The sequence below is a fragment of the Ixodes scapularis genome, unplaced genomic scaffold (genome assembly GCF_016920785.2).
Source record: "Ixodes scapularis isolate PalLabHiFi unplaced genomic scaffold, ASM1692078v2 PGA_scaffold4__175_contigs__length_147842914, whole genome shotgun sequence".
Classification (NCBI taxonomy): Eukaryota; Metazoa; Arthropoda; class Arachnida; order Ixodida; family Ixodidae; genus Ixodes; species Ixodes scapularis.
In genome coordinates this window covers 112,469,430-112,495,552 of record NW_024609879.1, presented here as the reverse complement: position 1 = coordinate 112,495,552, position 26,123 = coordinate 112,469,430, and the positions used below count along the sequence as shown (strand labels likewise).

At 43.3% G+C, this 26,123-nt stretch overlaps 1 protein-coding gene across 3 annotated transcripts; it reads right to left on the bottom strand.

Moving 5' to 3' along the window:
- Positions 1–3,030: 3,030 nt before the first annotated feature.
- On the bottom strand, positions 3,031–26,123 carry LOC8053923 (TNF receptor-associated factor 5). 3 transcript variants are annotated; one of them, XM_040220917.3, is made up of 11 exons: positions 25,991–26,122; positions 24,921–24,975; positions 21,921–22,165; positions 18,495–18,599; positions 14,392–14,553; positions 9,134–9,208; positions 6,418–6,495; positions 5,601–5,693; positions 5,070–5,129; positions 4,702–4,767; positions 3,031–3,303 (listed from the first exon to the last, which is right to left on the bottom strand). In XM_040220917.3, exons 3-11 carry the CDS (start codon positions 22,152–22,154, stop codon positions 3,163–3,165), a joined length of 1,014 nt encoding a protein of 337 aa, XP_040076851.2. In that variant the 5' UTR covers positions 22,155–22,165; positions 24,921–24,975; positions 25,991–26,122; the 3' UTR covers positions 3,031–3,162. The 3 variants fall into 3 exon arrangements, with proteins under 3 accessions (XP_040076851.2, XP_040076850.2, XP_029836797.3); XM_040220916.3 differs by lacking the exon at positions 3,031–3,303 and adding an exon at positions 3,711–3,935 and having other exon boundaries at positions 25,991–26,123; XM_029980937.3 differs by lacking the exons at positions 3,031–3,303; positions 24,921–24,975 and adding an exon at positions 3,746–3,935 and having other exon boundaries at positions 25,991–26,123.

Genomic DNA, 26,123 nt, shown 5'->3' with positions numbered 1-26,123 from the left:
AATGTACTTTAAGGTTAAAAATAAATGCCGTCAATGAACACAAATCTTAAAGTAAAAAAAAAACACGGTCGCATAACGACGCTGTTTTTGTAGTCGATGGATTTTGTCTGCCTGTCGTGTGCTTTTTTTCGCTGGTCGGCTACACCTTCCGACGCTTGCTCCCGACGCCATCTATCAATACTTGCGCGAAACGTGACCCACCGCTCGACTCTGTCGTCTGCGTCGACGCCCGCCGTTGACCCTGGCAAGTTTTTTGGCAATACCTTTACAGAAAGGGAAGGCTACGCTTTGTAATTTAAAACAAACGTAAAAACTTAAACGAAGACAATTAAAACAGCATACGTGTAGGTATGCGACAGCATTCCCAGAAGCAGCGCACTCCTACAAGCAGCGCGCCACGTCTTCCTTTTTTACACGGCGCTCCGACGCAAACATCACGCTCGCCCACTGCGCAGGCGCGGCACCCCCGCCGGCTCCACGGCTTCCTTGCCGATGCATCTGCGTTGCTGTGCTTTTCTTTGTGTTTTATTTGTGAGGTGCGTCTGCTTTGATCTTGAGCATACCGCCGGCTTCCGTGACGAAGAGTCTTTGTTGTTCTGCCTTTGGCCAATGGGACCTTAGGTGCCGTTTGGCTCAGCCAATGGGAATTTAGGTACCGTTTTTCGCTGCTACAGACAATGGCTACCGACAACGCCGGCTTCGCCATGGGACAGTGAATGCTTTCGCATTAAAACGGACCTGTGAAATAAACCATTGTCGAAAAGTTCAGATTGCTCCGTGCAGGCGTCGATTTTTACGGTTCATTTTAGATCGAGTCTGGTGATCTCAGACACCTTATACGTATACTATACATAATTGAAAATATACAGATGAATGAACCGTATTTGATCAAATGAATCAGTTTACGAAGCCGCCGAAAGTCTTTGACGGAGCTGGGATTTGAACTCCAGATCTCCCAATATCCTTTTGACAATACGCGCCGCAATACAGGGACAGAAAGTAAAAGACACACCACTGCTACTTTCTATTGACTGTTTATTGAAGCAACACAAACTATATTGTCCAATATCCGGTCAGGTATGGTATCCACTACACCACTCCGCCTGGTTTTTCTGGCGTTTCATATCCAACTTACCAATATTAAAGGGGTACGGAAACAAAATTTTAGCGCCAAATTGGTCTCCTTTATGACAGCCACTCAAAAGCACCAGTCTTTCGTTCGTAAACGCAAGAAAAGCAGTCTTAAAACGAAAAGCGATTTCTCATTACTGCCTGGTAGCTCTGTGTGTGTGCGTGTGTGTGTGTGTGAGAGGGGGGGGGGGGGAAGCGGGGCTTCGTTGGAATGTTTCACGTTACGGGCCCATCAAGGGCAGCGCCATGGCCTGGCGTGTCTCATGGAGGCGCCCGGGGAACGAGCGGCGCTTGGCACACCTCTCAGATCGAGTACACCATACCTCGGGTATTCCCACTTGGCGGGATTGTAACGCGTTGACGATAGAGCTGGTCTCCAAAGAGGAAATAGTCGAAAACATGCAGATGAATAAACATACTTGATGGAATGAATCATAGTCTACATATATGCATTAACACTTGCGAATAGCTTGAAACAGCTCTGTCTTGCTTTGTATTTGAGGGAGGGGGCGGGACGGGGACTGAATGATCAGTGACGACCAGTCAAGCTTCTTGAACAGCTTTTTCTTCTCAGATCCCCACTATATTTACATTGTAAATAAAGCTAACATTTTCATCTCCTACCGTACACTGCACGACGTTGTTGGCGTGAACACGACTTCGACACTTTTTTGCATCTTACTTCGATAGAGTACTGGCGGAAAAAGAAATGTTTCCACTTGGGTTAGTACCCCATCCGAGCACTGCCCACCACTAGAGTATACTTGCAATAACGGTCCTTCAATTCTGAGTGAAAAACAGAAGGAAAATAACGCGAAATTAGAGAGCAGCACTTAAGGAGGAGGGGAGGGTATGTCCCTCCTCCTCCTTTGTCCGTCCGATGACTTGATGGGAAGACGGAAGCCGTTTAGGAATAAAATTTAAAATTTAGGGAATCTGGTTTCTTTGAGAAAAATCTGTTATTACGCGAACGATGTGCACACTCTTTTGAGATCTGGCCTAGTTCTTGAACAAGCCGTGCTTACTGTTGTGTATCTCAAAACCAAATCTGGGAACAGAGCATTTATTCTAAAAAGTACATATTAAAGCGTGGAATTCTTTATAGGGGAACACCCCACCCCCGGGAATTTTCCTGTTCGTTCCTCGAGAATTAAAGCTAGCATACACTCATCCCCCGCCAGGATTTGAACCCAGAACCCCTGGGTACCAAGTACGCTGCTCAATCTCTGCGCCAGCTTGACTTTATTTCTTGATTAGATCCACGCCCAGTTGTACTTTCTACACACACCGGCTTACGTCTCCTAATACAGATGCCATTAACAACGCTCTCTGTAGTTCATGGTAATGACGTAAGGAAATATCATGGCAATTATTCAATAATACGTCCAATTTCACTCCTCCAGTCATTTTGATATCTCCTACATACGATTAAAATGATCGCTCCATACTACTGGTCATCAGTGATAGAGGTCCTTGCCAATTGTACATTATTATCGAACCCAGATTTAAGAGTAGGAGTAACTAAAACCACGGAGAGCGTTTGCAGCTGATTGGCAGATACCTGCGCAGATTGGCCGCCAGTGCGCATGCGTTGCATCGTCCCGTGACAAGAAGGTGGAAGATGGGAGATGATTGCAGACGATCACCGCTTTCGTCCCTTCCTTGCAGCTTGTATTGTAAACGCGGTTAATCAACCACATGTAACCGATCGGGCAGTCGGTGACACTCTAAAATCTAAAACTATCCCCTCGCAATGCAGGATGCAGGGTTGCAATGACAAACTTGCACGCTCAATGGGATTCTGATTAAATTTCTGGCCAGCCCATTAAACAAACAACCGCTAATTGTCGCAGTGCCTGAGGAGGACAACGAGTCTTTGTCCACGACAGAGCTACGACGTTCGGAAGAACTTCATTTTTAATCAAACTTTCTGGCCTATCGCCAGTGATTGATACAAGAAATCGTCCATGTGTAAACGCAGCAAATGGCATGCCTAGACCGACGTGATCAAAGAACAAGTGAAAGAGCTGTTCACGCCTGGTCCACGTCACGTAGGCCGTTTAGCAGGTGTTCAAAAGGCCCAAGAAACGTTTCTAGGCGTTCACCGAGTTCCTCCTCTCTTCTTCGAGTGACTGGTTCCTGCGACAGCCGCTGGACATCGCCTTTGAGAATCTATCAGAAAAAGAGAAACCAGCAAATTAGAACATATGTCTCCTTCAAGAGCGCGGTATTTTACCCAAAGTTTGTATCCACGAACACGCGACTCGGACGTCGTGCCGCCTCGCGGTGGCGGTGACGTCGGCGCACGCGCATAACGCTGTTTTCGCGTAAACATCATTTCTGCGCATGCACAGTGCCGACATCTGGTTTTGGCAAAAAAGGACCCGACTGTAAATAAAACTTTGGTTGGAGCTAGTCGGTTCATATCGATTAAAAGGTTAAAAGGTTAAAAGGCGCGAACAAAGCAGGACGAAAAAAGAAACACGTACGCCTGTCCGCGCCTAGCAGTCCGTGTCGTACAAAGCTAAAGTTTCATATCAAAAAAAAAAAAAAAAAGATTAGAGAACTTTTAGGCTCGCCTTTAAGAGTGGAACGCGATAGCGTTATCGGGTCCCGTTCGCAAAGCCTTCTCATTCGCTTCTCGTGCTCAGAGACGGGAGTGCGCTCCCAGATCCGGAGATGCAATCGCATCTTCGGATCGTCCTGTCGCTGGCTGTGGCCTCCCGCTCGTTCCCAAGCCGTGCAAGCATTCCTTGCGTAGCCCAGCCGGCTCGCAATCGATGGGTCATGGGTTCGAATCCCGTCTAAAATTCAAATTTTTCTTTAAGGCAAATGAATCACTTTATAAAATGAAAATATTTGAGGCACGCGGCGACCGTTACTTCGCATTACATGTCACGTTTTGATCACTTTCATTTCACCCGTGACGTCACGTTTCACGTGAGCGTTCGTAGAAATTCCCGCTCGATGTCATGTGGCTGTGACGTCACGACCCTATCGACCAATACTGGATTTTAGCGCACGCCACTGACGCCGGCTTTTCTGCGACAAGAGCTCTTTCACGCTGTCGTGTTCAGACTTGTATCGTACGCATCACAAGTAATCAAATTACTTGTAATTGATTACTTTTTGAAGTAATTTTGTAATCATGTTCATTACTTTTATTAGGCAGTAATCACAAGAGTAATCTTATTACTTTTTGAAGTAATAAAAATTACTTCTAACCGTTACTAAGGCCGATGAGGCTGGTTAAAATATTCTGAAAAGAAAACGCAATATAAGTTTTTGAAGACGCTGCCGAAGTTTTATTAACATATTTGCTTTCTTTTGCGCTAAGGGGAGGTTAAATAGCTGACGGATTAACTTAATCTGTCATGGGTCGTATGCGTTCCGAGAGTCATGCCTTCCTGAAGTACACAAATAAATTAAACATCTGTATGCCGTGGTTTCCGATTACGCGTAAAGTGCACAACGAATATTTCTACGGAATTTCAGAATGCCTAAGTCCCCTAGGTATACATGCAACACCCATACTTTGTTTCCAGACTGCGCGCACACGTTTTCGCTTACCTCCAGATCATGCTTGTTAACATCAATGCTGTCTCGCATATCCACAGAATATTGATCTGCTTCAGACTGAAACGAGACCCGTCGGGACCTTTAACTTCACATATTTAGTATCTTCCATTTTATTAAGAGTACGCTGAAGTACAGATAAAAGTAGAAGTGTGCAAATGCTGGTTACAGTCGAATAGCGCTGTCGTACCTAGCTTTACCAGCGTTAACAATACCGGTTGTTGTGGCTTTCCCTTGCACCTTGAAGGTTATGAATGACGCCGCGCTATTTGGTTTGAACCGCTATTTGCACAATTAAAGTTAAAAACAATTGCAAGGCATATTGAACTAGATTTTTTTATTATAAATAGAATCTACCGTACCTGACGGTCTTCCAGTTCTCGTACTCTTTGTTCAAGTTTAGCATTTTCTCTTCGTGCCTCCTGACATACAAAAATTAAAAGAAAAACATCAGTCAAAATCATGTTCAATTCATTATACTTTTATTTTGTCCAGAAACACAAAAACATCGTCTTGAATAAATACAATTTATTTTCGAGCCACGCGCCCCTACTATTCTCCATATTATTACAACTACCTAAGATATATTTTATGTTGTAAATTGTTTTTGTTCAAAAACAGCCGTCACATAAGACATAAAACAAAGCCGCCATTCCTTATAAAATGGTTAACGTGGCTCGACACTGCATAACCAATAATATCAAAATTTTAATCAAAAACGGGAACAGTGGAGAAGGCGTATGCGGTTCTACTTGACCGAGATGTTTTGAGGAAACGTTCAGTTGAGAGTCGCGCACATTTTTCCGGCCATCGTTCTTTCAGAACCGCCTTTTTATACTTTACTTATTTAGTTTGACTACGCACAGTAAACAATGTGCATTAGTGATCCTTACCTGCAATGCCTCGTCCATGACGTTCAGCCGTTCCAGAAGAATTTCAATGTGCGTGCTATTTTGCGTGTGAGTCAATATTTCCTGCCTGGGTCCCTTAAAAAACCCATTTTACACAAATATTAATATATTTATTTTAATGTAAATACAAATGATGGGGAAAAAGTTCACAGCGTGGCTTTCTACAACAGTTTACCTACATGTATTCCGTTGTTGCTCAATATGACGAACCAACTTCGTCAAACCAAGCACGGATCCAGTTGACCTTTTTTTTCGTTATAATAAGTCGGTGTATAGGTAAAAATTTAGTATCTCAGTGTTTATAGAGAACTGATCGTTTGTAAAGGACACTAGAGAGTCAGACGTACGTGCATAAAGCTTACCCCGTGCCATGACCAAAAAAAGTATTGGTTGCAGTCTAGTTAAATTTAAATTATGCTTACATTACACGTGGTTCATTGACCGTCTGCTAAACCAGGGATTGTCGGAAATCAGCACACTCTACCTTAAATAAACCCTTTTCAAATTCCTAGAAAGCAACCAATGGAGGCCTCCGTCTCTTAAGCACGAAGCATCGGACTGGATTTGAGTCATCGCCGAATGATGACGCAGACCTCGTGTCCAGTGCATGCTCAAGAATGTAATTCAGCTATGTCGAGCTCGGATAATTGGCGCAGCAGCTACAAGATGGTGCAAACTTTTTTAATTAAATATTCATTAAGTTTTATTTTTAAACTGGGATGTTTCCAATTTGGACAGTTTTGAACTGAAGGCCGTTGGGAGCACGTTTTATAACTGTAGGTATACTTTTTTATCTTACCTTGTAATCACATCCCAGATGTTTGTAAGGACAGTCTATCGGCATTCGAGGGCATTCCATGAGATGCACATCACGAAGCTGTACAAAAAAGTAAAGAAAAAGTAGGGAGTTAAACCTGCCAAATAATCGACGATTATTTGACCCGCCGCACGAAGGACTGAGGGTTAATTTCGAGCTTCCGGGGACCTTTCGACGGCGCAACCCAAACCCCGGTTGCACGTCGCATTCTCCGCAATACACGAACTCATCCCTGTTACGTCACGGCGCGGTGGTGGCTCGTCAGTCGCACTTCCGGTCTGGGGCTGTGGGCAGAAGTCCCCATGCCTGACGTGTATTGCCGCGTTGTTTTGAAAGGAACCTGAGAAAAACCTGCCTTCTCGTAAAAACGCCGCAACTGGGGCTGTACTAAAAGAGTCGAGATAGGTGTGAAGGCCAGTTTTCATGTACTCAGTTCGTCCGAGAAGGTGGATATGTGCAGTGAAAAGGAAAAACTAGACGCCGTCGGACCACGATTGCTTGGGCGGGAAGCAGTTTGGATTGAATTCACGGATACTTCTGGTCATCAAATGTATTTGTTTCGTTCTAACATGAACGGCGAAAAACCGCGAAGTTGTACGGACGCCCTGCGGACCACGTTCGGCGCGTCTTCAAGTTCAAAAGGGCCGCTTGACTCTTCGAACCGTCGTCTGCTCTTTCAAACGTTTTTGCTTGTCGTCTGTTCTTTTAGACGACACCGGCCCGTAGACCAAACGTGGGCCCGGTACCTGCGATAAGAAGTAAGCGCAGGCCTCAAAATACTCAAGTTTGAAGGTTGGTAAGCAGGTTCGATGTAAACAGTAGATAGACGGATGTATTGATAATTGTTACCAGTGGCCATCACCGACTTGTTTTCCCTGATTCCTTGGTCCGATTCTGCTCGAGATTTTCAGCATCGACGTCGACCATCTCAGCTACGGTTCACGCTTTTGCAGCCCGATCGACGTCCCGACTGAAAATTGCGAGCTAAATCTCATCATGCGAATCAAGCTTTAGCGTACATTCTGCGGCGTCCACACGGAATGAATCGCCGCATGTCACATTATTCACTCGAAGTTTTGCGGCGTAACGAGCCTCGGTAATTTCGCTGAGGCCGCTCAAGTAGTCAGACATCGCCAGGAAGACGTAGAATCTACAATTCGAACACGAAAAAGGGCAGGGGGACTCACACCGACGCCGACAACATCGCATTTCAATGGTTTGTTTATGGGCGACGGCAAGCTTCTTGCCCACACCCACATCGCGCATGCGCGGCGCCGGTGGAGTCCGCTAGGGGCGCTCCGGTTTGTTTGTAAACATGAGTTAGTGCATAAAGGTCCGTCAGGTTTTGGGCACACTTCGGCCGGGATTCGAACCAGCCACCTGGGAATACGTAGGCAGGCACTTTGTCTCGGATCAGCCAAGGCGGTCAAAAATGTTAAAATATTATACGCGGTTTTTTGTACACGCTACTTTCGACCTGGGTCGAACTTTTCCACTACTACTTCCCTAAAACGTTTCCTACCTTCACATATGGCTTTTGAGGTAACCCCTCAGCTCCAAGCATTAATCTTTCCAGAAGGTATTGTTTGAAGTTTTTTTCTCTATCCAGCTCCTGCTATCCTTTTTCTCTTTTTGAGCCGTCTCAAACTGGTTATATAAAATTTGTTAAAAAACGATCATGTAAAACCTTACAGTACTCCAGTACAGTATTTAGCAGTCGTTCAGTGTATTCAATTAAAATTCATCTGCTAGCGCTTACGCAGCTGTCCCAACGTTGAAGTGCTCGTTAAAATAGCAGATGGTGCTTATAATAGCACCATTAATTAGTAAAACCACACTTGATCTACGTGAAGTTTGCATGGTCGCTCACTCCATTCGGGTGATTTCATCTCAACTCAAACACAAATTTTGGATAAAATTTTTAATTTTTGTCAAAAAACTATACGTTCTCGGGCAATTAATATAATAAAAGGAGACCCAAACGGCGAGTTGTTCGGATTTTTGTTCTCAAGTTATGAACCATTGAAGCGGCAAAGGTGGAAACTGACGTTTTTCCAGCTTATCGGGGGCACCATATTTCACTCCATCCCTTTTCCCTTGTTTTTACGCTATATCAATATATCTTTTTGGGAACACTGGAGACATAGGCTTTTTTATGCTATTTAAGCGTCTATGTCCTAAGATCCTTAAAGTTTTTTTTTTTGTTTTTTTGTTTTTTTTAACTGTTAACCCGTCTCTCTGTGACGATATTTGACGAAGTTCAGCAAGCTGTGCTGTGTGACCCAATCAACGTATTTTTACAATCTTCACATAACCGTAAAGCTCCACTTAAGCTCTTTCTTTTGAAAATAGTTTGAATATTTTTCATTGAATATATAATGCGCAACATGTGTCCGAAAAACGAATATTTCGAAAAACTAGCAAATTGGGAGTCGGTTTCCTAAAAAAAAAAAGAGCATCTTTTTTTCTGTTTTTTTATTTAGAGTCAGGTAATATAGTAGTCTAAAAGTAACTACCAACAGAAATTGTAATATATTGTCTTTAATGGCCGCTATTAAGACTCGAATCTCGTGCTAAGGGCGTTTCGAACGGGAATTCGCACAGGCGCTCTGCTGAGCAGATTTTTGGCCTATGTAAGGTTTTCTATTTATCTTTAACAGTTATCTCAATATCCAACCATTAGAAACCTACTACTTACTTCTTTGAACGTATCAAAAGGTCTGCCGCAGTAAGTGCAATTCGCTGGTCGACAGTCGCAGTCATCAAGGTGATCCTGGGAAGAAAAGTATTGCGGATAATTTAGTCAAACGTCCAACCGTTATTATTATGGCGATTTTTTGTTTTTATATCAACAGCTTCAGAACTTGCGAGCACCATGTTTTTATTTTGTTTCCAGTTTGACTTTTGAATTTTAAAGTAGTGACAGCTCTTTATGGAGCCCAGAGTTATCTTGAAAAACAAGGAGGACTCTTAGCGTTGACTCGAAAGTCGGGATACAGAAAGATGGAGATGACTGCCCAGTTTATTATCAAAATATCAATGCAGAAAATCTAGATGCATTTGAAGCTGAGATTTGCCACTGATTGGAGCACGGTGTTGTCCAGTGTTTCAGCGGACGAGGCATATGATTACTTTATTAAGATTAAGATATATAAAAAGAGTTTCCCATACAAAAAAAAAAAAAAAAAAAAACAACTTACCCACAGGAAGGCTCGGAAGCCTCGGGTGACAAAGGAGATGATCAAAATGATGAGTAAAAAACACGCTTTCTACAACAAATTCGTTAAATTCAGGAAACCAGGTGTACTTGTGCTATTTAAAAAGCAGCGAAATGCTGTGACAAGTGCTTTGCGTAAGGCTAAGCGTACGTATTTTTATGCTGCGTTTGAAAATGAGCGACGAATTGATATTATATGGAAGAACCTTAACTCATTTCTGCGGCGTGGGCTTTTCGAGTTTACAGTCATGAAGCCTAACATCGGGGGGGGGGGGGGGGGGGGGGGGGGAGAGAAAGAGACGAGAGGTGGTTTGACGTTGGCTGAAATATTTAATGACTATTCCGTAAACATTGTAAAGAATGGTAACGCTGCCGATGAATTTCCATTTGTGAAAGGTGTCTCTGACACACTTTTTCTCGCCCCTACGGAAGCGGAGGAAGTGGCATCAGTTTTTATGAACCTTGGAAATAGAAAAAGTACTGACATAAATGGTGTTCAAATGAAACCTCTGAAACATGTATTAAATCAAATGCTCCTCTTTTAACACATATATTTTAATTTGGGACTTCAAAATGGCCCTTTTCCTAGAAAAATGCAAGCTGCAAAGGTTACGGTAATTTTTAAGTTTGGGGATAAAAACCACCTGGGAAATTATGGACCTGTTTCTGTGCTTCCAGTGTTTTCAAAGGGGCTAGGGAAAATAATGCATGCCAGGTTATACACCCTCTCCGAAAAACACTATCATAACATCTTGCCAGTTTGGTCTTAGGAAGGGGCATTCAACGGAACTCGCGCTATTAAAACAGAAGGAACTAATTTTAAACAACGTCGAAAGAAAATTGATTAACTTGGGGGTCTTCATTGATTTTTCAAAGGCTTTCGACCGTCTAAATCATAAAACTTTGCTTCAAAAATAAATGCATACGGGGAGCGAGGAACAGCCTCAGCAATGATCGAGAGTTTTTTTGTTTTTTTTTAAATATCAGCATCAGTGTGTCGTGATCGACAGTCAGCGCTCTAGCTTAAAGAAACTGATATCACGGGGGAGGGGGGGGGGGGGGGGGCAGGGGAGCATCCTTGGACCCCTTCTGTTCAACTTATACATCAATTATATAGTAAATATAGACGACAGTGCAGATTTTATAATTTACGCAGACGACACCAGTTTATTCTTTTTATAGAAAGTTGTGCACCAGGTTTTCTGTGCGGCAAATAGCGTTTTGCAGAGGATAAGCGACTGGACAATCTCGAACTCTTTAGTAATTAATACCGATAAGACGAAAGCAATACTTTTTCTATCCAAAAATACAGTGTTTTCATCTACTCAAGGGCTCTGTCTCCAAGGACAAAATATTGACTTTGTACAAAATGTGAAGGTTCTTGGTGTGATATTTAATGAGTACATGAGCTGGGACGCCGAAGTGCAATGCATAGCTGGCAGACTTTCAAAAGTTGTGGGCATTATTTATAAATCCCGTCACATTTTACCCCTTTCGGTCTTAATTCTTCTTTATAACTCCCTTTTTTACTCTCGCTATAATTACGGCTTCCTTGTTTGGGGTAGCACAACGGTTACAAATATGCATCACTTGCGTGTTCTCCAGAAGAAAATAATTCGAATTATGTGCAATGCGGAGTTCAACGCTCACGCAATACAACTTTTCAAAAACCTTCATATAGTTCCAATTACAGAGCATTATAATTATAAACTTCTTCAAACATATCAAATGTCTGTAAGGCAAAATCAACTTGTTTTTCTATCAATCGCCAATATGAAGCGGAGAGAGCCTGCATATGCAGACCGTTGTGTTGACATATGGTCAACGCCTCGCTCGAGAACAGGCTCCTCCAGATGTTGCAGTACTCGTTGCCTAATATTATAAACAAAACACATAGACTGGGCACGGATTTGATGAGTGTGAGCAGAAAGGATATTCGATCATTGTTTCTCTAGTGTTATTTGTGCCCATTCTTGATGGGACCTCCGACCTGCAAGAAATGTTCGTGATGTACGTCAATTCTTTTAAATCTGTGTTTTGATTATATGTAAATATTGTTCTACAGGTCACTAGTATGAAAAACAGTTTCTCTCGTTGCTGGTGGAGAGAAGAAACTCTGTCAAGCGACAACAGTTTTTTTTTTCTTCCTCCCCCTCTCCCCTGGAGACAAACAATAAAGTTGAAGTTGAAGTTGAACTAGCTCTACATCTAAGTGAGAAATAATGTATTTTTAAACATTTTATTTATGTGCTGATGTAAATATATAATTCATGCTTACAATATCTCTAACATTACAATTGTACAAACAAGATGAAGGGAAAGGAAAGAAAGGCCATGTCTATAATTCTTTTTTTATAGACAGATTCGGAAGTTTGGGATACAACATATAATACCCCATTCAAACTGCAGCATTGAAGTGCCTTTAGTGCAAGTCCCTGTTGTAAAAAAAAGTATAGATCTTACTCAAACGGCGGAGCTACAGGGAGTATCCTAGGACCCATGAACTCGAAATAAAAATTACAAATATATAAATGTGCGCTGTTCTGAGTCGTTATAAGAAATTACATATTACTAAGTAACAAAGTTTGAAATAATTTTAACACGAACGTGACTAAATATGCTAACAAGAGACACAAACTCACGATATACTCGGGGCTAACCTTGAGGGCGTTTTAGATGTAAATAGTGTGTATGCACAGAATTCATCGGCGCTCCATTTGTGCGAGCGCAAGGTACCAATAGCTTTGGCTCTATTGCCACAGAAAGTTGCCCCCAAGTATATACCTTTCTACTGTTTACAAAGACACAGTCCAGCGTGCGATCTTCACGGCACAGCACGTGCGTGTTCGTCGCTTTGGAAAGCGAGCGAAGCACGCACCACACGCACGAACACTCAAAATGGCACCGGCGGCCGCCCACACGCTCTTGTTTGGCAAGGTCTATACCAAGCAGCAGCGACGGCGTGGACCGTGGTTACAGTAGCAATGTCTACCACGAACGCGATGATCCCTTGTAAGCTAATTCTTGAGATGCTGACAAGTAGCCCGACTCTCCCGCCCAGGACAATTTCGCGACGTCGGGCCAGTCGGACAAGTGAGCTCGGGAGCAACTGCTAGTGGCGCCAGCCCCAGCGGCACCAAGAAGAATGGCGCTCACGTTCACTGGTCCGAGCCTTGCGGTTTTAGAAGGAATGCAATCAACATAAGCCCTGAGAAGATGTAAATGTGTTAAGCTACGTGGCGCAAGCTACCGCCAGGCATAAAGGTTATGGTCATGATACTACATGTCCATAGATCATTCTTCTATTTTGGTAACCGTGTGATACCGAACGAAATTTAATACAGGTTCCTTAATTAACTAGGGCACCTCAGCTAAAGGTAGCTTAATACTGCCGTGTAAATGGTGTATATATGCGAATTTCTGAACTGCCTAAATCTGACGAAGCTCTGCCGCGATCCTGCTCACAAACCGCATACGCTAGATGTGAGGGATTTATATTTTATGTACGCGCACGTGAGATCTGCGACTAAATATAAATTGACTTATTGAGTGACAACAAATGAAGTCCCGGAACGTATATCTTGCGGATGACTTGGGAAAACAAATCCAAGGTTGTGCCAGATTTCTAGCGACCCTATACGGCGGTGCAGCTGGGAAGACGCTACAACACACTGCAAAGGTACACTAGTGCCGTCTGTGCAGGCGAGGTTTACGGTTATGGGGACTTAATAGGGGGGGGGGGGGGGGTAATTGCGACGATATGCCAGATAGTAAACTAACATTTCAGAATTAACAACTCCATTAGCAAAAATAAACGTTTGATTTTAATTAGGAGCTCGCTGAGCGTCATCGAAAACTCCTGGCTCAGTAACTTATAGAAAGATTTGCAGCGCGCGCAAAGTGCGGCGGTGCGCTAAAGTTATCACTCCGAAAACGCAGAGGATCAAGAAGATGAACGCGTCATGGTGTAGTCATTCGGGTTTTCGCACAGCCAGCCTTGGGCCTATTGCACGAGTGGCAACTTTAGTTTGCCTCCACGCTTGCCACGTCTTTGAAATGTTTCTAAACTTGAAAATGTTGTGGTTTATGATAGCGCTCAGCAAGTTTCTAATTGAAAACAAAGGTTTATTTCACTAATTAAAAAGGTCACTCACAGATTTCAGGTAAATATTTGATTTTTCGTGAGGACTATCCTCCTCTATTATGTCCCCTTGGTCATGTTACTTATCTGCGCAGACCGCAATAGCCTTTCTTTCATTGTTTTTTTTATTGATATTAATCTCTTCAGATTAAAAGCAAACATTTTCTATCACGGATTTTCCTAATCCAAATACTGTTGGTACAAGCACCATACACATGTCGTTTTCCTTTTTCTTTCACCCCCACCTCCTTGTTGCTTCTCGTCTATTTCGCAGAACCACCGTTTAAAGGCCGACGTGCCGCCAGAAAGGAGGAAACTCTCCTCATTTCCTCAGTTCCTCCTTTCCTCTCGAGAAAGAGAGAGACACTCCTCCTTTCTGTAGTGAGTAGCTCAGTGGGCCGCTCCGGAGGGAGGGGGGAGAGAGGGAATGGAGAGGAGGAAACAGAACCGGTTTCCTGCCCGGCAGATTTTTTTAAAGTTGTCCTTTAATCTCTTTTTAGTGCACTCACTATGGATCCACAACCCTGAAAACCATATGCAAGGACTATAGTAGTATCAAACTAAGAAACACCCAAAAATATACTTGAAAAATCCTTACCACCAGATTACATTCCTCGATGTCGTTCTTACAGAACGGACAGGTCACCGGTCTCTTCGGGCAGGATGCCGTTATATGTGCAGCGTGCTCTTTGGATTCAATCAGCTCCCCACAGAACGCACAAGGTTTCCGCGAATCTTCCTGGCATGTCTGGTAATGAAGCTAAATATCGGTAAAAAAAAAAGAAAAAAAGAAAGGCGTTTACAAACCTCTGTAATACGAAACTAGAGCGCAGCTCTTGAGGAGGAGGAGGTGAAGGTGCGGAGGGGAGGGTATGCCCCTCCTCCTCCCTTTCCTCCTCCCCTCGTCTCCGCTTTTTTTTTAACTTGAAACGTTCTTTGTCTCCTGGAATTTGTGTCCAGGAATTGGTAGATACATGTAATCACACAATGAAAGCACTGGAGATCTGGTCAAAATCTAATAACATGCAAATAAATGAATTAAAAACAAAAGCAGTAATATTTAAACCAAAAAATAAGCCAATTCCAGTGCATATAGGTATTGTCCCTAATTCCCGTCCAATAGAAATTGTGCAGCACTTTAAATGTCTCGGTGTCGTGTTCTCCGCAAATATGTCGTGGGATAGTCACGTAAACTATTGAGTAGGCAAAATAGCTCAAATAACTGGAGTAATAGGTCGTGTTAGGTACCTTCTTTAAACAAGAATCAAGTTATTTTTGTATAATTCACTGTTTTATTCCAAGTCGAATTACTGTCAACTAGTGTGGGGGACCACCACATTTTCAAATTTACAACGTGTTTATTTGGTACAAAAAAAAATGTCTTCGATATATTTACAACGTGCCCTACAGAGAGTCATGTGCAATCTTTTTTTATCATTCTCACGTGATCCCAACATACAACCTATATAAATACCCATTGAGTGTACGGTATAAATTAAAAGCACAGATGAATATAAAGATAATATACGTAATCTGGCACAACTACTAATAAGATAATTGAACTATACTACAAGACATGGAGGGAATTCGGTAGTACCTACACCTCGTTTAAACTACAAAAAAGAATGCCTGTGTTATACACTTCCGTCATTATTAAACCTTATCAGCTTATGCATATTGATTAATTCGCCTGTAAGCACAGTGAACTCCGTGTAATGTCTAACCATGGGAGTATGATTTTTGCTTTGTATGCCTCTATACCTTTGCGTTTTCGTTGTTATTATCCTTTTATGCAGGTTAATTCTTCCCACCGTAGTGCTGCTTAGTCGCCATTATTACAGGGACTGCGGGCTCGTCAAACTGCTAAGCGCAGCTTTTTTTCCACAGCCCCTCTATCTGTATTTTAACAAGGTGGAAAATAAACACATTTGATTTGATTTGTCTCGTCAGATATGGTATGCCGGATTTCGTGAAGCACCGAATAATCAACCGCGAAACTCAACGCGGATTGGCTGGTGAAACGGCCACGTGATCAACGCTGATTTCCTAATTCCGGTGAGTATGGGAGGTTTTGGAACTGCAGCAGGGTTCAAAGCTGGGCCAGTTGGTAGTGGTTTATGATGAAAGAAAAAGAGCACAAAAAACCAGGACAAAAAGGGAACGGACACATACGACAGACGCGCTTACTCACAACTGCAAGTTCAATAGGAGTACAGAAAGTCCGAATTGTCGCTTCCCCGGCTGCACATGCCCCGTTCAATCGCACCCCCCCCCCCCCCACACACACACATACACACACCCATCTCCCGGTTATAATCCAAAAAACGGAAAAACCTGCGCGTGGTACTGTCACATATGAGAATGCTTCCTCACCATCTGTCAAAGCAAGTGACCGGTGGCTTCTGCACCCATCACCCAAAGTTTTGCTATAGAAAGCCTCAAAGCCCTCCCGCACCCTCCGCTCTTGAAATCATCCTAAAATATTTGCATGTTCAAACACGGGGAGCGCACCCACACCTACTGCAGTGTACTGATAAACGACCAGACGGTATCGTACGAAGAAAGTTGCAGTGCTCCCTCAGTCTCTCATCAATGTCCCGTTTGGCCCATACAGCTTTACCACGAAACAGCGGATGCAGTATAGAGCACTCCAAGTCTCTTCGTACGACTACGTCTGGCCATGTAGCGGTCCACTGTAGCAGTTCTGGGTGCGCTCCCGTGTTTGAAAATACCATTATTTTAGGACGATTTAAAGAGCAGAAATCGCGGGAGGTCTTGGAGGCTTCCAATATCAAAACTTTGGGTGATTGCTGCGTAAGCCACCCCGTCACTTGCTTTGACAGATGCTGGAGAAGCATTCTTATCGGCGACAGTGCCACACGCACGTTTAAGTTTTTTTCGTCTTTAAATTATAACGGGGGAGGGGGAGGGCTGTTGGACAGTGCATGTTAAGCCGAGGAAGGAACGATTCGGTTTTCCTGAAGTCCTATTAAACCTCCAGTTGTGAGTAAGGGCTTGTCTGTCGTACGAGTCCTTCTTTTTTTCTTTTTGTCGAGGCTTTTGTGCGCTTTTTTTTTTTTTTTTCATCGTAAGGTTTTGGAAAACCGCCAGGCTTAAAAATGGACTGGCGCCAGCTTCTTCATTCCAGGAACTGCTATCAAGTTTCTATGCCACGTGTTAAGTTATCTGATGAAGAGTGCCGGGAGCGTAGTGCACGATACCGGAACGCTTCATGAGTAACACAATTGTTCTTTGCTCCCTCTCCCTGCACTCTCGGGGACCGATGCCAGCGCTTATGATTTGCGTCGTTGTGCTCCCGACTTTACCCCCCACAGCTGAATAGCTAAAAAGCCTTGGAGGGGAAGTAAAAAAGGCAACCCTACCCTTTTTCTTCAGCATCACTTGGAAACGGAGAAAGCTATAGCCTCGGCCTCTAGGAGAAAGCCAATCGGAACGTCGGAGAGGAAATCTTGACTACGTATTATATCGTAGCGTGCTCCTCTCGTGAAGGAATGTCACGTGGTTCGATCCGTCGTCCTGATTGGCTTACATGGGCCACAAAGCTTGCCTCTGGTCACGTTATCATAAAACGAAGTTTAGAAGCATTCGCTTTGTGTAATACAAAGAGCCACTAACAGAATTTTGGCTCAGTAAGTATGCAGTAGTTCCTTGCTGTTTCCGATTGCAATGTCATCTGCTTAAACGTTGATTTAATCAACGTATATATTTATCAAAATAAACTTGGACAACGATTAAGTGGCTTCTTTTTCAATATGTTGTATGAACATAAAGCTCTTTGTACAGCAGTTTTTAACTGTTGTGATTTCATTAGGAATTAAACAATATATTTTAGTTGCAGGAATTTAGATTTCTTTTTTAAAGAAAGGGTATCTGTATCTTCCAAAATGAAACACTTGAATGCCCAAAGCAACCTTTGGTGCACATTGTCTAAAGATATCGGCTGCAGATATTTTAATTATAACAAGGTGTCGCAAATATTCTGCCATTTTCCATTCACCTTCGAGATATTTGGTGCAGACGGTTAAGCAAATATTCATAGTCGTTTTAGCTGATTGTCTAGTACATTTGTTTTCGGTGCGTTTTCGAATTGCTGAGAGCACTAGAACCCAGAACAGATGTACTTTTTCATTAACATTCATAGCAATGAGGTTGGATAATGCAAACTTTTCTCCAGACAAAATCAGCTTTCCAGGAGCGCTCACGTTGTTTTTTATTTTTTGTGCTATTGTTAAAATTGTGTTTTTGGTTAACCAAGTTTGTTTACAAGTAACCAAAAAAGTTTAAAATTTAAAAAATATTATTGTGTACGCTTTTAACTTTAGAGCAAATTACATCATTCACTTTGCATTTGCTTAATTGATAGCCTGATGGGACATAGAGTTACGGAACCATTGATGCTTCAAATTTATAATAATATACATGCGGAACGGTTCTAAAAGTAGTTATATCAGTACCCCTTGGTGCCTGACCACCAGCTGTCTTTTACGGCATGTGATGATTAGCGATTTATAAAGCTATATAGTGACAATGTATAAAAAAAAACAATTTTAGATTTTTAGATTTTTTTTTGCGTCACAAGCTTAAGGGTACCCCGTTTCTCTACCCTTAAGAACATTATTATGTGTGTCTTTTCTTCAGTGAAATAAAATGTTTTATTGATTTTTTATATTCATCACGTACCAGGATTTCTTCTACGCTGGCTTGAAATTTGCACCCAAACTTGTGCTTCGGACACTTGACAACAAGTTGAAGAACTTGGTCCCATGCGCTTGTCGACTGACGCATCTAAAAAAGTTGAGCAACAAAAGCCAGCATGTCAGAAAATACAAAATCAGCCAATAGAATTTGCTGATATTCCGTAACTTTTACCGTACGTCACTCATTTTAGTCCCTAAATCCTTGCAAGTTATTATGAAAGTTTCAGGACTAAAAAAACGGCTATTGAAGACGCCAAGAAGTATGTCCTACTAAACTTGGTACTACGTATATCTTATTTTTTCTTTTATTTAATTACACTTCCCATTTAATCATTTTGATCGGTGCGCTTGTACATAGCAGCCGAAAAAGTTAACATTGCAAATAAACGAACAAAAGAGAAACAGGCCTTGGCTTATGGCGATATCGGAAGTGTGGCGTTGTATTGACGTAGTAAAAGTTTTGTGTAAAGTACTCAACAAAAGTATTTAAGATAAGATATTAAATGCCCGTCTGAAAATGTATTTAGAGTAGTATTTAAGATATTTTTACAACGAAATATGTTCAGTAGAGTACAAATACTTTGAAAAAGTGATTGGATTGGATTTGAAAATACTCGGCAAGTAGGTGGCAAGTTGGTAATATAAGAAAGAAATGTCCAAAAGGAGGTGCTCTACTTGTGATGACTTCGCTGCAAATCACATTCTACTGTGACCTCTATGACTTTCAAGAAGCGACCTAGCTGCTGCAATCGCAGTTAACTTTGAAATAATTCAGGATACGCAACATAATGGTTACCGAAAGATTTAAGGAACAAGGGGGAATAACGTATTGTAGGCATGGCAACTGGCGGGCTTTAGTTTGGCGATAGGCTGGGCTCATGACGCATTCCGATGTAACTTCGTAATACACCTTGAAGCATAGTCCGGCATTGCAGATCTCTAACAGCCGAACTAGAAGTTGATCATACAGCCAGACTTGGTGATGAGCACGCGGGTGAATGACAAACATTCACGCACAGTAGAAACATCGGCTGGAGGACAGCAGCCTCTGTCGCTGATGAACAACTAAAAGCGCGAGTGTTTTGTCTCCCCAGCCAAGGGCGAGGGGGGCGCCTGAATCTTCAAACTGTCAAAAAATATACTAGGAAGGTTAAGAGAGAAACACAAGTAACACAAGAGAGTGTTCACAAAACCGTTTTCAATTCCTGGCTCCACCTGGAGAAAAACTGGGTTGGGGGATTCTGAGAACGAAACAGTGTGCGCACTCTGAAGATGACGATGATGATGATTGCAAGTTTAGTGGCACAGGGGCAACGAAGGCCATGGAGTGGTCGAAAGGAGAGAAAAGAAACGCTTTTGGACGAGCTTGGGATCCAATCGGGGAAGCACAATCTAGGTCACTGGAGCTCAATAAAAGCAGCAACATCTAAGTTCCTTGGCCGAGGGAGTTTTCCAGCTCACTTCGAAACCTGCTTGCACATTTTCATACCAAAATTCCCAGAACCGGCGATTTCCGAAAATGGTTCATTGTGACCATACCAGGCGTTGGCGTCACAATCTTACACTGACGAGACCACTCTAGCTTCAGACAAAAAGTGTAAAATGCCGATGACGTCACTAGCACTTTGCTAGCTCCAAGCGTAACTTGACAGTCAAAGACAACTTGAAAAATAAAGTGGACAGGACGACACAAAGGCGTACATGGGGCGATCCAGTTAGCCTTTTGTTGGCAATTCGGGGACTGCGTTTTCTCGTGCCTTGTTTCCTGTACTGTGTTTGGTCGGTAGCGTTCAAGTCTGCAATCGGCTCAGCTTTGCCTTGGGGTTTGACGATTTCTAGTTACGCGGATTGTTCCGGCGACAAACATTTTCGAATGTTGAAAAGTGTATTTAAGATACTGAGTACAAGATGGTGAGAAATGTAATTAAGATAAAGAAGCAGATACTCTAGACGAAATGTATTTGCAAGATAGCAAAATACTACCAAACGTATTTGAAATACAGTATCTTGAGTTCTACTAGTAACAAATGTACACCTAATTGTTTTACAACATTATGTAAAAATATTTCAGGCCGTTAAGCAAGGGCCTGAAATAGGCCATAAAAGCTATTTAGATGCGATATACACCCATGATGTTAAAAAAAGAATGCGACTAAAAATGACTAATTAACGAAAATTTACTAATAGCTTTTTAATTAAACGTTTCAGGGCTGATGTTTATATTGAAGAAATTTAGGCAATTAATGTTTACGGCCAGCCCAGTTTTTACAAATCTGGTGGTAGAGCACGCCGTTCGGGTTATTAATCGTAAAATTTTGTTCAGGAAACCTGTCAATATCGAAACAAAAAAAAACGGTATGGTGAAAACGATGACTGTAAATCCTGATTGACGCCTAAGGCCTTACGGCCCGTTCACACTCTTGCGACCGAGTACGACTGAGAGAGACGAGATGTCTTAAAACTTGTTAAATGTTTTTAGAATGAGGGAACACACTGACATTGTGGCGCCATCTATGCGGTGACCCTGGAACTGCATTTCACAAGAGAGAAGGTTTTGCGGGATTTCCGAGGTCAAACGTGCGTAATACCCATAGAAAGGCTCGTTTATAACATTGACAAAAGTTTTTCGAGCCAAAAAAGAAAGGATAATGCGCGAGAAAAAAAAATATGCCGGACCGCCGAGTTTACACTGCTTCCCAATAGATGGCGCCAGTGTGTTCTCTGGTTTAAGAAGTTTTAAGGAACTCAGGTAGAGGTCGCAAGAGTGTGAACGGGCCTTTATTCACACAGCCGCCTTTTCCCCAATCCCGGCGCGGCGCCGGGCGGCGTTTTCGCACCGGGAGAGGGATTTCCCGTCGCCCCGTCGTCGGAGATTTTACTTTTATAAAATGCACCGTCGGCCGAGCTTTTTCTATAACATATTAAAAATTACTTTGCTTCGCCAGATGTTGTGCAAGAGTACGTGTCAACGTATTTTTTCTGTTTAGATGTTTTGGAATCGGTCAAAATAACTGGTAAAATAATCACCACCCGATCTTGTTTTGGTTTTCCTTCACAGATCGCTGAAGATACTGCAACAAATCGAAACATTTTTACAGTTTATTGTTGTGCCACAACATGAACTGTCTGAAAAACTCACAATCCTTATCGCTGCGCAATTAGGTTTTTCACAATTGTGCATGCTCCGGAGTTCCATAGATCATTTGTTTCTTAAATTACGAACGCTGCCGTCAGTGCGCGAGCGTTTAACCTTCCAAAACAGTTTGTCTTGGTGTGCTTTGGCAACACTACACAGACGCGTCTATTCATCACAAAGCAACTGTGGAATTGTATCCTACCAAACGAAATAAACCAACCTATGAGCCACCCGCAAGACGAGTCTAGAGAGCAGCAATATTATTCGCCTTACCTCGCTGATCCGTTCAACGTTCCCATCGTTCTCGCAAACAAATTTGCCTTCTTCCTCGATCATGTTGATGCACGAGATGCAGTACATGTGTCCGTGACTGTCCTCCTTCATGGTTGGAGACACATTTTCGCACATCGCGCAGCGCAGCGACTGTGAGACCGCTTCAACGAAGCACACGGGCTCCGAAAAGTCGGCACCTTCCACATCCTTTATCAGGATCATCTCCGGAACCATGATGAAGGTGCCTAAGATATAAATAATACTTATTTCAGTCTATACATATTTTTTATCGCTTATCACACAGGCGAAAAATGCCAAGACACTGGGACGCAGACGCGGACGCAGACGCAGACGCAGACGCGGAGTCTCATATTCCCGAAACGAAAGCGACTGCGCATGGCCAAACGAGTTCCACAACAGAGTACACAAATATGGCAGCGTGCAGAAGGCGATTATTGGTCTGCTTTAGAGTCAAGCATTACTGAGGCGTACCTACGGCCTCATCTATGCTTGACTATTCGACGATCTACCCACACCAGCAGCAAGATGGCGGCGATCGTCTGCTAGTCAAGCATTGCTGAGGCGTACCCGCGCCCTTAGCAGTGTGTGACTCTCAGACAACCTATCCACACCAGCAGCAAGATGGCGGCGATCGTTTGATACTCAAGCATTGCTGAGGCGTACCCACACCCTCAGCAATGTTTGACTATCGGACGATCTACCCACACCAGAAGCAAGATGGCGGCGATCGTCTGCTAGTCAAGCATTGCTGAGGCGTGCCCACGCCCTCAGCGATGTTTGACTATCAGACGACCTACCCACACCAGCAGCAAGATGGCGGCGATCGTTTGATACTCAAGCATTGCTGAGGCGTACTCACTCATTCAGCAATGCTTGACTATCAGATGATCTACCCACACCAGCAGCAAGATGGCGGCGACCAGAGGCGTGTTTGCAAGCGTCTATAATCAGCGATAGTAAGAGAAAGACAGGGCCTCTTTCCAATTCCCAGCCTCCAGCACGCGCTCGCTGCCTTCCGCCGTGCCTTGGTTGCGCGGGCACGGTCGAAGCTGACGAGATGCCGGAGCGTTACGGACGGTAGGTTGCGCACTCTGGTGGCAGGGAAAGCGAAACTCATCCCTGACGTTCTCGGCCTGTCGGGGTCTCTAACAGACACTCGTGCCCTCGTTTTTCAACGTGCACTCGTTTCTTTTTTTTTTTTCTTTTTTCTTGTAGCATTACGAAGTTTTTAAGTTACTTCTGGTCGCATTAAAACGACGACGAGGAAATTTATTAATCAAGATATGAAATATGGGGTGATGGGACACGAGAGCAAGCAGATATGCGGAGAGAAATCCAGACACGTCTATATACCGTTTCAGCTTTAGTACAAGCGCCGACGACACTCGCTACGAGTTAATGGGACATATCAAGCAGTGACAAAAGTGCGAGTCGGGCCGTTTTTGCTATGATTGGTTCAGCGGTAATAGAGCACGCACAGAAACATAACGAGCACCATGATGGAGCGCTTTTGAAGCCGTCTGATTGGTTCCATCAGTTTGTAGCGTCTGCTGCGTCTAGACTTAAAGGGGCGGTGCAACAACTTTCAGACTTTGGCCAATTAACAACGGAAATGAATTTGTGTCACCCATGAAACGAAGAACAGACAACCGTATTCTCTTGCGAGCACTAGTTATGTAGAAGAAAATGAAACAAATTGAAAGTCAAAGTGTGCCTCTCAACTCTCCATGTCGCCTTTCGAGTGACGTACTCTGGGGAATCATGTGGTTTCTCTTTGGGTTCTCTCTTCAGAGACCCCAGCCGCTTCCTCCGCGATTATTGACTTTTAAAGGATTAGCATCGTCGAAGGTCGCAGCGAGCGATCGACACAGAAGACGGTTCGCCACGGGGGTGACGGCGAGTGTAGCAGCGGATCGGGACACGTTTTGTTCACTTCCGTGTATCCCCCAGAGTACTCCACACATCAGTTCCGTTAACCACCACGAGCGGCTGCAGATCGGAAAATGTCTCGTTTTCTTCTTTGCGATTACGCACCGGAATAGCAATTTTGGGGGGCAAGGTGACACGTTTTTTGGTCACTTCTGCTTGGATAAAAAATACAAAAAATACAAATTGACAATTCTTTCCAACACTAAACTCATTGCACTACCCCTTAAGATGAAACAAAGTATAGGTATAGCGACCTCCGTGTATTGCCTCTAAATTAAAGGTATGCATCAGTGCTATTGACCGAGACGGACTTCATCGAAACAAACTCGGCGAAAATCCCACCAAAGACGGCGCGAAAGAAGGAAGTTAGCGATAGCGGATATCTCTCGACCAATTATAGCGTGCTGGCAAAGTTACGGGGATAAAGGAAAGCAACATAAACGGCAAAAAAGACGGGGACAAGACAAAAACATATTTTTTATGATAGAGGAAAGCAACATGGAGCGGCTAAAAGGACGGGGACAGGACAAAACATATTTCCGTCCCTGTCCTTTATGCCATTCATGTTGCTTTTTTTTTTATCCCCTGATATCTCTCCGTGCGCGTGCGCAAGTCCTTGAAAGTATGTTCCTTTTAGAGCAGGGGTCTCAAACTCATTTGAGTGTGGGGGCCCGGTATCCTTCCTAGAAAGTTTGAAGGCCAAAGCGGCCGGGGGGGATTTATAGAGACGGAACCTCGTGCTCTCTGCTTGTAACGTCTTTAAGTGTGATTTGTTTAGAGGACTACTTTAGCCCCTTAAGTCATCTAGTAAAAATGATTAAAATGACGCCGCTTCGCCACCGTTAACAACCACATTGTAGTTCCCGCTGCTCATTTCACACGGGAACTAATCAAAGTCAACATGTCTAAAACAAAATTCTCTTAATACGACAGCTATCGCTTTCTTGTCAAATTTCATAGCGGCGGTTTGTTAAAACACTTGTAAATTTATAATGTTTTTTTTTTGTTTTTTTTTTTTTGAAGGCGAGAATTACGAGCTTATAGCTTTACCTCTGGTAATTGCTCCTCTTGAGCCAGAGTCCGTGCAGCCGAGGTGACAAAAAGACTGGGAAGCAAAATTAAAACGAAACACGAGACAAATTAAAACAAAACAGCATAAACTATGTGAATACGAATTAAAGCACGTTTACGTTTCGAGCCGAAATGAATCGGTGACACGATATTAATAAGCCGCATGCCATTTCTAGCGCTCGAGACGTGGGAACAAAGACTCGCAGCCGGTTGCTTGCGGGCCGCATGCGGCCCGCGTGTTTTGAGATCCCTGTTTTAGAGTATCCGAAAGGTTTTCGCCCAGCTTATTCAGTGAAAGCCAACCTGTAAGGCCCCTTATTCGAGTTCGCCATTTACCCAGAACGCAGAACAACTACCATCATCGGCACTGTAACGCCTCGTACTCGTCAGATCAAAAACACGCAAAAAACTACATGTGTACCCCAGAAAAAAAAAAAAGAAAAGGTTTTCTTGTAATATTGCGCGAACTATATACATGTTTTATGGTTTAAAATCTTACGCGGTGTGGGAAATATACAGTTGCGGACTATACGTTTATTTGTTGAGTTTATCTTGATCGGTCGTTATTTTGTAAATACAAAGGTACGCTAATGATAGTATGATCAATCGTTTTTTTGCACGAATTAAGCACGTATTTGTCAAGGTGTGCTGTCTATGTGAGTTTAACGTGCGGACTACGCACCTCTCTAGCTAAGAAAAAGCCTGTTTTATTTGTTTCCTTGTTTTTCAGCCGATGTTTTTTTTTTTGTGCGTGCGTGCGTGCGTGCGTGTGTGCGTGTGCGTGTGCGTGTTCGCGCTTTGTACACCGGGTGCGGACTGCTGCCCGGAAAACACGGTATCTCTCCACGGAGCGCCCCTGACCCTCGTAAAAAGACAGTTCTGAGAAATCCCGCTGCTGTACCGTCGAAACCCCAGACAGGCCTAAGCGATCACCAAGACGTATGTCAGCCTTAAGCCTAAGCTCCCACCTAAACTTTGATCAAGTGCGTTCACACGCAACCCGCGGAGAACATGGTCGCCATTAACTGTAACGTTCGCCACGAACTCACCTTAGCTGAACATGGGACAAAGATGTTGAGAGGAAAAATAAAATTCCAATAGAGTGAATCACTGTCGCGCCTCTACCACCGCTGATACGCCCCACAAGTACTACGCGCTCGGTTCCGACGCTCCTATCTTGCC